General features: G+C 39.0%; 3 protein-coding genes across 7 annotated transcripts in view; 2 read left to right on the top strand and 1 right to left on the bottom strand.

The window, feature by feature from the left end:
* Window positions 1-299, top strand: part of appa (amyloid beta (A4) precursor protein a) — a 42391-nt gene extending 42092 nt beyond the window's left edge. Inside the window, exon 17 of the mRNA XM_079735245.1 lies at window positions 1-299. This exon is cut by the window's left edge and continues 177 nt beyond it. The gene's annotated coding sequence lies outside the window, so the exon portion shown is untranslated.
* An 8978-nt stretch (window positions 300-9277) lies between these two features.
* atp5pf (ATP synthase peripheral stalk subunit F6) lies at window positions 9278-11862 on the top strand. The gene is made up of 4 exons (XM_079735367.1): window positions 9278-9341; window positions 9792-9968; window positions 10487-10614; window positions 11769-11862. The coding sequence occupies exons 2-4, from the start codon at window positions 9793-9795 to the stop codon at window positions 11795-11797; spliced, it is 333 nt and encodes a 110-aa protein (XP_079591493.1). The 5' UTR covers window positions 9278-9341; window position 9792; the 3' UTR covers window positions 11798-11862.
* A 218-nt stretch (window positions 11863-12080) lies between these two features.
* jam2a (junctional adhesion molecule 2a) overlaps window positions 12081-12500 on the bottom strand; it is a 19583-nt gene continuing 19163 nt past the window's right edge. For all 5 annotated transcript variants that reach the window (XM_079735778.1, XM_079735780.1, XM_079735781.1 and 2 more), the window contains one exon: window positions 12081-12500. This exon is cut by the window's right edge. The gene's annotated coding sequence lies outside the window, so the exon portion shown is untranslated.

The following is a 12500-nucleotide window of genomic DNA, read 5'->3' as shown; positions in this document are numbered from 1 at the left end:
CTCACCTGCACCCCCCCCAACCTCACCCAGCCCCCCGACCCTGACCTTGAGTTTCCCGCCTCTTTCCTCCCCTCCAAAACGGCAACCATAGTTGTAGTTTTTATCTCCTTTATAACGGCAACCATAGTTGTAGTTTTTGTGTCCGAGAAGGTTCAGGTAAAACTACAACTGCACTTGATAGTTGGAGATGGGAATTGTAGTTTTATGCTGTCGCCAGGTGAACTACAACTACGCTTGTAGTCTGGAGATGGGAGTTGTAGTTTATGCCAATGAGTGGATAAAATTTTTTTATTTTTGAGGATCTGTTGAAGTTGATGACTCTGGTTTTATTTTTCCTTTTAATTGAGCCCTGGGTCTCTTAACCACTAATGTGTGCGTTCAGCATTTGGGATTAGAGGAAAAAAACACCAACAGACGTTATCGTTTAGCCTTTTCCCACGTGGCTTGATGAAAGTGAAAGAGTGAAGGAGGTAAGGGAAACGGAAAAACCGTTTGACGGACGGTGAGAGAGAGAAGTTTTACCATGAACACCAGACGCAGTGGTCGACAGTTTCCTCTTAAACACGCTGATTCGGAAAAACCCCGCCGTAAATCTTGACACGATGACGTACACAGGCACGTGCACGTTGTTCGTGTTCCTCGCGACGACGCAAACAACACAAACAAAATGGCTGCCGTTCCTGTTAAAAAAAAAAAAACGCATACAAAGTTAGTGTAGCCCCGCTCCCTTGCACTGCGACACCACAAACACCGACGCTACCACTGCTGCAACGGCACTGCAGTCCACACGCCCGATACTTCCAGCGCGCGGACTCCTGTTCAGCCCCCCCCCCCCCTCCCTCCCTCCCTCCCTCCCTCCCTCCCTCCTCCCTCCTCCCTCATGGTCCATCTCATTTTCCGGACCGCTGGGCTGGCTCACGTCACTGAGGACTCTTAAGGGTCAACGCTAGATGAGGAAGATGCGATGTAGTAACGAGACGTGTTTCCGAAAGAGCTGGTTTTGATCATTTTTCGTTTTATTGCAGTTTTTAACTTTTTTTTTTTCTCCGGGGCGGGGGAGGTTTTTTTAATTTTAGCGGAAAGGGAGCGAGGAGGGAGGGAGAGAAGGGAGGGAGAGAGAGAGAGAGAGAGAGGAAGAGGGATAACGGATGTGTTGTTGATTTTATTTTTGGTTTTTATCGCGTGTTATGTACCGGGGTAATGCCGAAATCATAGCCGTTTCTACGTAGTGCATGACATGACGACGGGAAACGGGATTTCGGAATCGGAAACAAAAAAAGAGGAAGACGATGAGGAGGAGGAAGATATCCGTGACGGGGCTCATGTCGAGTGCCGTCCTCACCTATAGATTGTCATACTTAGCAAGATTGTACTTTTAATATCTTTCTCGTGATTGCGTGAACTACAGAACAATGGTTTCAACGACAAAATAAAAAATATATCTAATCTCAAAAAACGAACAAGCTTGATATCACGTTAAATACACTTAAAAAAAGAGAGATCTCTTTTTTTTGCTTTTTTTTGGAATTGTACATTTTTATAGCCTATTTTACGTTCTTGTTTTTACCGTTCTGTTTCCTCTGTGCGAGAGGGGGGGGGGAAGGCCGCTAGTAGGCCCGACTATATTATCCTTAATCTCAGAAATGCATTGTGCTGATGAAATATCTTTTAAGCTTTTTCGAACAATGTCACTTATTTAAGTTGTTGCATTTTTTTTGAGTGGCATTTCCATTCCAGTCTCGTGTACTATTGTTTTTTACGGGCTTGTGCTGTTGGCTTGTGTATAGAGGGGGGGAGAAAGAGGGGTTGGGGGGGGGGGGGGGGGGGGGGGGGGGGGGGGGGGGGGGGGGGGGGGAAGATTTGACGTATGGAAAGAAAAGAAGGAGGGGGAAGAGGGGAAATAAAAATTGTGTCGTTGTGTGTTTGTTTTCTCCCAACGTTGTAATGAGGTTCGTCCAAGTCTGTGTGTCTGTTTTTTCTTTTCCAAAATAAACCAACGCGTTCTGTGATCTGCCCACACTCATTTGCCAAAATGTGTGTTTATGGGTAAACGTAATGAGTAGTGGGTTATTTGATTGTCATTACTTTTTCTTCAATCGACCACTCTTGAGGTGTGGTGACTTCGCCAGGACGACCGTCATCGTACGACCACCACTCTATTCTCTGACGCAATGGCCATTAAACATCATATAAAATAAATTTACGAGGGGTGCAGTAGCGACACCAGTGGTGAGAGTTGGAAGTGGCTGGAGGAATAGCCGGGCGAAGGTCCCATATCCACGCAGCATCCCCGTATGCGCCAACAGCCTATTATCTCTAGCGAGTCTAAGACAACGATCGCTTCCGTGATCTGATCTCCCACACTAGAAATCAAGTATTGATAAATGATAAGATAACCCGTTGTTTTTTTTGTGAAATCATTTCTATTCAGGATGCAGTGGGACGAGTCTTTTTGCCTTGTTCATCAGAACAAGGGTGATATTGACTTGCCCTGCAGAGGGCAGCAGAGTTCAAGATAAAGCAGGATTTTCTTGTCTTTTCTTTTATGTGTGGCTATTATATTTTTTTCCACAGTGTAAAATTGTGCAGGTCATTTGCATTGACTGGAAAAATGCTTTCTACACATTATTCCAACAATAAAGTTTTGAATGTACATACGGATAACATGTGGAATTTTGGTTTTATTGGGACGAGGTATAATAGACATTATTGCAGAAGGTCTAAACCTTACACTAACGGACTGACTTTACAATTCACAGGATTTTAAATAAGTAATTTCCCTTAAAGTAAATCTTCTGGCGGTACACCCTTTTAGCCTAGGTTGCCGTGTTAAAGTGTTACCAATGAACTCTTACTACGAGACCATCAAGAGACTTTTAATATATTCTTGGAGGTTAAAGGCTACTTGACTTCACAAATCTCATGAAATAAACATGAGCTAATCAGAGTACATTACCGGGACCTGAACCCTTGTCTCCAGAGGATAAGCTCACAGCTCTCTACACTTCCCCCGGGAGGATGGGACATTGAACCGGACGGAGGTTTTATATGACAGTACACTAGACCTGATAGCATGACAAGTTGCATTATTTTCATTGTTCATTATTATCAATAGTCAAGGTACCCCTTCGCACGTCCCCCTTATTGCCTGTTAACCTTTGAAATAACTTTATTTGGAGAGCGACAGCGTTTTATTGTCATTAGGCTATAGAATAAAACATAAGGGATAACACTGTCATTTTATTGATGTTTTAGAATAAAACATAAGGGATAACACTGTCGTTTTATTGATGTTTTAGAATAAAACAAGGGATAACGCTGTCGTTTTATTGACATTTTAGAATAAAACATAAGGGATAACACTGTCGTTTTATAATAAAACATAAGGGGTAACACTGTCGCTTTATAACAAAACATAAGGGGTAACACTGTCGCTTTATAACAAAACATAAGGGGTAACACTGTCGCTTTATAACAAAACATAAGGGGTAACACTGTCGCTTTATAACAAAACAGAAGGGGTAACACTGTCGCTTTATAACAAAACATAAGGGGTAACACTGTCGCTTTATAACAAAACATAAGGGGTAACACTGTCGCTTTATAACAAAACAGAAGGGGTAACACTGTCGCTTTATAACAAAACATAAGGGGTAACACTGTCGCTTTAGAATAAAACATAAGGGGTAACACTGGCGGGGTTTTTTCATCATCAAATAAATATAAGGGTAACACATTTTATTATCGATATAGAATAAAACATAAGGGATAACACTCATTTTATTGATGTTTTAGAATAAAACATAAGGGATAACACTGTCGTTTTATTGATGTTTTAGAATAAAACAAGGGATAACGCTGTCGTTTTATTGACATTTTAGAATAAAACATAAGGGGTAACACTGTCGCTTTATAATAAAACATAAGGGGTAACACTGTCGCTTTATAATAAAACATAAGGGGTAACACTGTCGTTTTATAATTAAACATAAGGGGTAACACTGTCGCTTTATAATAAAACATAAGGGGTAACTCTGTCGCTATAGAATAAAACATAAGGGGTAACACTGTCGCTTTATAATAAAACATAAGGGGTAACTCTGTCGTTATAGAATAAAACATAAGGGGTAACACTGTCGCTTTAGAATAAAACATAAGGGGTAACACTGTCGTTTTATAACCAAACATAAGGGGTAACACTGTCGCTCTATAACAAAACATAAGGGGTAACACTGTCGCTTTATAACAAAACATAAGGGGTAACACTGTCGCTCTATAACAAAACATAAGGGGTAACACTGTCGCTTTATAACAAAACATAAGGGGTAACACTGTCGCTCTATAACAAAACATAAGGGGTAACACTGTCGCTTTATAACAAAACATAAGGGGTAACACTGTCGCTTTTTAACAAAACATAAGGGGTAACACTGTCACTTTAGAATAAAACATAAGAGGTAACACTGGCGGGGTTTTTTTCATCATAAAAATAAATATAAGGGTAACACATTTTATTGTCGATATAGAATAAAACATAAGGGATAACACTGTCGTTTTATAATAAAACATAAGGGGTAACACTGTCGCTTTATAACAAAACATAAGGGGTAACACTGTCGCTTTATAACAAAACATAAGGGGTAACACTGTCGCTTTATAACAAAACATAAGGGGTAACACTGTCGCTTTATAATAAAACATAAGGGGTAACACTGTCGCTTTATAACAAAACATAAGGGGTAACACTGTCTCTTTATAACAAAACAGAAGGGGTAACACTGTCGTTTTATAATAAAACATAAGGGGTAACACTGTCGCTTTACAATAAAACATAAGGGGTAACACTGGCGGGGTTTTTTCATCATCAAATAAATATAAGGGTAACACATTTTATTGTCGATATAGAATAAAACATAAGGGATAACACTCATTTTATTGATGTTTTAGAATTAAACATAAGGGATAACACTGTCGTTTTATTGATGTTTTAGAATAAAACAAGGGATAACGCTGTCGTTTTATTGACATTTTAGAATAAAACATAAGGGGTAACACTGTCGCTTTATAACAAAACATAAGGGGTAACACTGTCGCTTTATAACGAAACATGAGGGGTAACACTGTCGCTTTATAACGAAACATGAGGGGTAACACTGTCGCTTTATAACGAAACATGAGGGGTAACACTGTCGCTTTATAACGAAACATGAGGGGTAACACTGTCGCTTTATAACGAAACATGAGGGGTAACACTGTCGCTTTATAACGAAACATGAGGGGTAACACTGTCGCTTTATAACGAAACATAAGGGGTAACACTGTCACTTTATAACGAAACATGAGGGGTAACACTGTCGTTATAGAATAAAACATAAGGGGTAACACTGGCGGGGTTTTTTCATCATCAAATAAATATAAGGGTAACAGATTTTATTGTCGATATAGAATAAAACATAAGGGATAACACTGTCATTTTATTGATGTTTTAGAATAAAACATAAGGGATAACACTGTCGTTTTATTGATGTTTTAGAATAAAACAAGGGATAACGCTGTCGTTTTATTGACATTTTATAATAAAACATAAGGGGTAACACTGTCGCTTTATAATAAAACATAAGGGGTAACACTGTCGCTTTAGAATAAAACATAAGGGGTAACACTGTCGCTTTAGAATAAAACATAAGGGGTAACACTGTCGCTTTATAATAAAACATAAGGGGTAACACTGTCGCTTTATAATAAAACATAAGGGGTAACACTGTCGTTTTATAATAAAACATAAGGGGTAACACTGTCGCTTTATAACAAAACATAAGGGGTAACACTGTCGCTTTATAATAAAACATAAGGGGTAACACTGTCGCTTTAGAATAAAACATAAGGGGTAACACTGTCGTTTTATAATAAAACATAAGGGGTAACACTGTCGCTTTATAACAAAACATAAGGGGTAACACTGTCGCTTTATAACAAAACATAAGGGGTAACACTGTCGCTTTATAACAAAACATAAGGGGTAACACTGTCGCTTTATAACAAAACAGAAGGGGTAACACTGTCGTTTTATAATAAAACATAAGGGGTAACACTGTCGCTTTACAATAAAACATAAGGGGTAACACTGGCGGGGTTTTTTCATCATCAAATAAATATAAGGGTAACACATTTTATTGTCGATATAGAATAAAACATAAGGGATAACACTCATTTTATTGATGTTTTAGAATAAAACATAAGGGATAACACTGTCGTTTTATTGATGTTTTAGAATAAAACAAGGGATAACGCTGTCGTTTTATTGACATTTTAGAATAAAACATAAGGGGTAACACTGTCGCTTTATAATAAAACATGAGGGGTAACACTGTCGCTTTATAACGAAACATGAGGGGTAACACTGTCGCTTTATAACGAAACATGAGGGGTAACACTGTCGCTTTATAACGAAACATGAGGGGTAACACTGTCGCTTTATAACGAAACATGAGGGGTAACACTGTCGCTTTATAACGAAACATGAGGGGTAACACTGTCGTTATAGAATAAAACATAAGGGGTAACACTGGCGGGGTTTTTTCATCATCAAATAAATATAAGGGTAACAGATTTTATTGTCGATATAGAATAAAACATAAGGGATAACACTGTCATTTTATTGATGTTTTAGAATAAAACATAAGGGATAACACTGTCGTTTTATTGATGTTTTAGAATAAAACAAGGGATAACGCTGTCGTTTTATTGACATTTTAGAATAAAACATAAGGGGTAACACTGTCGCTTTATAATAAAACATAAGGGGTAACACTGTCGCTTTAGAATAAAACATAAGGGGTAACGCTGTCGCTTTATAATAAAACATAAGGGGTAACACTGTCGTTTTATAATAAAACATAAGGGGTAACTCTGTCGCTTTATAATAAAACATAAGGGGTAACACTGTCGCTTTATAATAAAACATAAGGGGTAACACTGTCGCTTTAGAATAAAACATAAGGGGTAACGCTGTCGCTTTATAATAAAACATAAGGGGTAACGCTGTCGCTTTATAATAAAACATAAGGGGTAACTCTGTCGTTATAGAATAAAACATAAGGGGAAACGCTGTCGCTTTAGAATAAAACATAAGGGGTAACACTGTCGCTTTAGAATAAAACATAAGGGGTAACACTGGCGGGGTTTTTTCATCATCAAATAAATATAAGGGTAACACATTTTATTGTCGATATAGAATAAAACATAAGGGGTAACACTGTCGTTTTATAATAAAACATAAGGGGTAACACTGTCGCTTTATATTAAAACATAAGGGGTAACACTGTCGCTTTATAATAAAACATAAGGGGTAACACTGTCGTTATATAATAAAACATAAGGGTTAACTCTGTCGTTATAGAATAAAACATAAGGGGTAACACTGGCGGGGTTTTTTCATCATCAAATAAATATAAGGGTAATAGATTTTATTGTCGATATAGAATAAAACGTAAGGGATAACACTGTCGTTTTATTGATGTTTTAGAATAAAACAAGGGATAACGCTGTCGTTTTATTGACATTTTAGAATAAAACATAAGGGGTAACACTGTCGTTTTATTGATGTTTTAGAATAAAACAAGGGATAACGCTGTCGTTGTATTGACATTTTAGAATAAAACATAAGGGGTAACTCTGTCGTTATAGAATAAAACATAAGGGGTAACACTGTCGCTTTAGAATAAAACATAAGGGGAAACACTGTCGTTTTATAATAAAACATAAGGGGTAACACTGTCGCTATAGAATAAAACATAAGGGGTAACACTGTCGTTTTATAATAAAACATAAGGGGTAACACTGTCGCTTTAGAATAAAACATAAGGGGTAACTCTGTCGCTTTAGAATAAAACATAAGGCGTAACACTGGCGGGGTTTTTTCATCATCAAATAAATATAAGGGTAACACATTTTATTGTCGATATAGAATAAAACATAAGGGGTAACACTGTCGTTTTATAATAAAACATAAGGGGTAACACTGTCGCTTTATAATAAAACATAAGGGGTAACACTGTCGCTTTATAATAAAACATAAGGGGTAACACTGTCGTTATATAATAAAACATAAGGGTTAACTCTGTCGTTATAGAATAAAACATAAGGGGTAACACTGGCGGGGTTTTTTCATCATCAAATAAATATAAGGGTAACAGATTTTATTGTCGATATAGAATAAAACATAAGGGATAACACTGTCATTTTATTGATGTTTTAGAATAAAACATAAGGGATAACACTGTCGTTTTATTGATGTTTTAGAATAAAACAAGGGATAACGCTGTCGTTTTATTGACATTTTAGAATAAAACATAAGGGGTAACTCTGTCGTTATAGAATAAAACATAAGGGGTAACACTGTCGCTTTATAATAAAACATAAGGGGTAACACTGTCGTTTTATAATAAAACATAAGGGGTAACACTGTCGTTATAGAATAAAACATAAGGGGTAACACTGTCGCTTTAGAATAAAACATAAGGGGTAACTCTGTCGCTTTAGAATAAAACATAAGGGGTAACACTGGCGCGGTTTTTTCATCATCAAATAAATATAAGGGTAACACATTTTATTGTCGATATAGAATAAAACATAAGGGGGTAACACTGTCGCTTTATTGTCGTTATAAAATAAAACATGAGGGGTAACACTGTCGTTTTATTGTTATAAAATAAAACGATAGTTACGTATGTAACTTCGGTTCTGTGAATTCCGGATTATCATCCGGAATGAAAAAGAATGAAATAAAGACTAAGGGGTAACACTGTCGATTTATTGTCGTCGTAGAATGAAACATAAGGGGTAACACTGTCGTTGTTTTTTCATCATTAAAACAAACACAAGGGGTAACACTGTCGTTTTATTGTAATCATTAAATAAACCATAAGGGGTAAACACAACTAGTTATAACTGATGCTTCACTGATTGTACATAGTTTGGTTATTTTAAAATATATAACCGTAAACAAACTTAAAACTATACTATAAAACTTATACTATAGCAACTAAAACTCATATTTTGTGACAAATTTAAACCAAACTAAAACAAGCAAACCCACCCGAATTCAAAACAGAATAATATAAATAAAATATAAGAAAATAAATCAATAAAATTCAAAATGAAACGAATGTACAGTCCTAAACTATCAACTACTAAGCAATTTGCTGCTATCGAAGGCAAATGTCCGTCTGCGCAAACCTGTGGCAAGGTGACGCCCTTGAACGCTCACAGCAGCCTACGATTTCCCACAACCACCTGCGGTAAATCACATTTGGATTTCTGCTCAAAGTGTCAAACCCAAGGTGAGCAGCTATTGGTCTAATGTGGGATATATGACGGAGTTTAACTGTATATATTTCAATTGCAATTCAAAATGACTTGTGTAGTTCGCCATGTTGTGTCCTGTTAAATGTATTTTTGTGATGTAAACTACAACATAGTGAAACAGACAGGTCACCTATAGTTAGCCTAGCGTGTTAGCAGTGGAGTGTTGGTGTTAGCATTGCGGTAGCATAGAGAGAAGACTTTTTTAAGGACGCATACTGTAATGTTGTATTACCGTGTATTACCTTACATTTTAACATCGTGTCATTGCATTGCTGCGTTATAGTTTAGTCGGCAAAGGTTCGAAAGTGTGGCGATATCTTGGCCCACGGCTGTCTGATCACGCGATTACATGGGAGTCAAATGAGAATTAGCTGCGAATTGGATGTAATAACGATGTATTAATTGTGTTGTGCGTTGCGTTGCAGAATGGCTCTTCACAGGTTGTTCCAGCTGACGTCCCTCCTCCGCTCGGCCGTGTCCGTGACCCTGCGGAGGAACGTCGGTCTGTCCGCGGTGCTCTTCAACCGGGCGGCCGCCAGCGACATGGACCCCGTCCAGAAGCTGTTCGTGGACAAGATCCGCGACTACAGAACCAAGAGCAAGTGAGTGGCACCCAGATGTCAGCTTGACAGGGCTTCAAAACGCTAAATCAAGTGCAACCTTACCATTGATGTCTATAACGTTATTTTGCCGAGTGTCGCATGGGCAGTTTTAAACACGCATTGACTCCCCATAAGGAAAAAACATTTGAAGAATGGTTACTGAATTAATTGAATGACCAAGGAAATGTTACCACCACACCGATACCCCTATTTACACAACATTGAGGTGGTTAATGTGATGTAGAAATGGATAAGCCCTATAGATGGAGGTATCTGTGCCCAAAAGCGTTTCACAATTCTTCCCATTAGCGACATCTAGTGGCTTTGAGTTGTAGCTGTTTTTCCCATGGAGGGGGCATAAACATATCAGCATCAAGCAACTTGTAGCCATAAATAATTCCCTGGATGGATCACCTTGCGAGTGGGCCGTTTTAAAACATGCGAGTTCAGATTATGTTAAAGGGTTGAACATGACATGACATGGAGTAGCTTTAATCTTTCGACCAATCACTTCACAGGTCCGCCGCTGGGGGTGTGGTCGACGGAGGCGCGGCCTACGAGAAGACGGTGGCCGAGGAGATGACCAAACTGCAGAGGCTCTACGGCGGGGGAGACCTCGCCAAGTTCCCCGACTTCAAATTCCAAGGTGTGTGTGTGTGTGTGTGTGTGTGTGTGTGTGTGTGTGTGTGTGTGTGTGTGTGTGTGTGTGTGTGTGTGTGTGTGTGTGTGTGTGTGTGTTTGCGTGCGTGCGTGCGTGTGTCCATCCAACCACCGCATACTCATAATACTTTGAGCGCACCTCAATTAACGATCCTTCGTTAGTTCACCAATCGGAACGCTGAAATGATGGCAGTAAAAACATGTATTTGAGATAAATCGTGAAATGTCTTGACATGTTAGCGTATGCGTTGCGTATTTTGACGGCACCTAAGTTTTGGCGGTAGAAGTTGGCTGATTGACATTTCCCAGAAGGTAAAGGGTTAAGATCCTCTATTAGTCCTCCATCCGAGGATACCTAGAAGTCCTGTGTGCATTGTATTTCTCCGAATGCGAGTTTGCTGCATACAATTACGCCTTTAACGGCATTACTTTTTACAATGAAGTAAATTGTACCTTCAGTTTCACCAAGAATCACGGCGGCCATTTTCCTGTTCTGCTGAAGGTTTTCTTCTCTAACAATCACTGGTACTTTTCTCTAGGGCCCGCGCTATAAATAGACTTAAATCACACACTACCAAGAGCAAGCCAAGCTTCTTTGTTCAGTTCAGGCAACGACGCAATCGGCTATAAATTATCGCGTCTAATCACGGCAGGCTTTGAGTTTGAGGAACGCAACAACGATACAAACTTATCGTATGCAGTGTTTTTTTATATTTTTTAATCTCGTCTCAACCTTTTGGGTAAAACCTCAAGCTTTTACCTAAAGCAAATTTACCTTTACAATATTGCCTAACATTAACGACACACACCGACGGCGGATTCAGCCATGCAAGATGACAGCCAGCTCGTCGGAAGCAGTTAGGACAAGGTGTCTCACTTAGGGATGCCTCAACGCTCAGATAGCAAAAGACGGGGATCGAACTAGCAACCTTCAGGTTACCAGCCAACCTGCTCTACCGCCTGACTCACTGCCTCCCCCATTGCGTATTTTGATGCCACGTAAGAGTTGGCGAGAGATAGAAGTAGGCTGATAAATACTTATCCAAAGCAACTATTGAAAGTCGCTTTGGAGAGAGGCGTCGGCTGAAGGCCCTAAATATAAATGTAACCTCTCATTTGTATTTCTGTCTTCTCTTACAGATCCCAAATTCGACGAAGTGGCCAAGTAAATCTATCTACGTTGTGTGTCTAAGTCACCCATATGTTGTATTTAATAAACGGTGTTCAACTGAAACCAGTCGTCATTGCTTGGAGAGGTGCTGGCCACACGGGTTAGTTTGGGACTGCAGGAGGAATATCTGAGTCTGGAACGACCAATAATGTGCATCAATAAATGACGTTACAGTGTTTCTGTGATTGTTGCCTTTGACATAAAGCAATGAGAATAAGACGCAAAAACACCGGACGTGGAAGTATGTTTTGATAGAAAACGTATTTATTACTGGCACAGCTGCTACACCTCACGTCAGTAACTCATTCTCTCTCACTTTGTTTTCAAAAGCATACACTCCTACATGATACACCACGGTGGCACAAAAATAGACAAGAAAAAGTAAGGCGAATTTTCCACATAAAAAACTGATTTCCAGAGATAAATACGGCAGACAAATTAAAAAAGGCACAAGGTATTTTTATTTGAAGAAAAAGACCATGCAGGCACGCCGGGACAGGGCTTTTGTTTTGAAAGGGGTTTCCGTAGGCCTTGGTTTCCTGTCGGGTTTCTAAACCTCATTCTCTCGATGGCTGGCCAAAGGCCGACAGCCATTTTGTTGTAAGTGGAGACAAATCTCCATTGTTATGGTATTGGGGTATTGGTGTAAGCCATGTAGGTCTACTGTAGTCTGAGGTAACCAGCTCTTGGCTAGCAGAGGT

This window comes from Pollachius pollachius, assembly GCF_949987615.1.
Source record: "Pollachius pollachius genome assembly, chromosome: 4".
Taxonomy (NCBI): Eukaryota; Metazoa; Chordata; class Actinopteri; order Gadiformes; family Gadidae; genus Pollachius; species Pollachius pollachius.
The sequence above is the reverse complement of the archived record's forward strand: the minus strand, read 5'-3'. Positions and strand labels throughout refer to the sequence as shown.

Coding starts and splice junctions, on each gene's coding strand:
- atp5pf (XM_079735367.1), top strand. CDS start 9,793: ATGGCTCTTCACAGGTTGTTCCAGCTGACGTCCCTCCTCCGCTCGGCC. Junction 9,969..10,486: donor GACTACAGAACCAAGAGCAA/GTGAGTGGCACC, acceptor ATCACTTCACAG/GTCCGCCGCTGGGGGTGTGG. Junction 10,615..11,768: donor CCCCGACTTCAAATTCCAAG/GTGTGTGTGTGT, acceptor CTTCTCTTACAG/ATCCCAAATTCGACGAAGTG.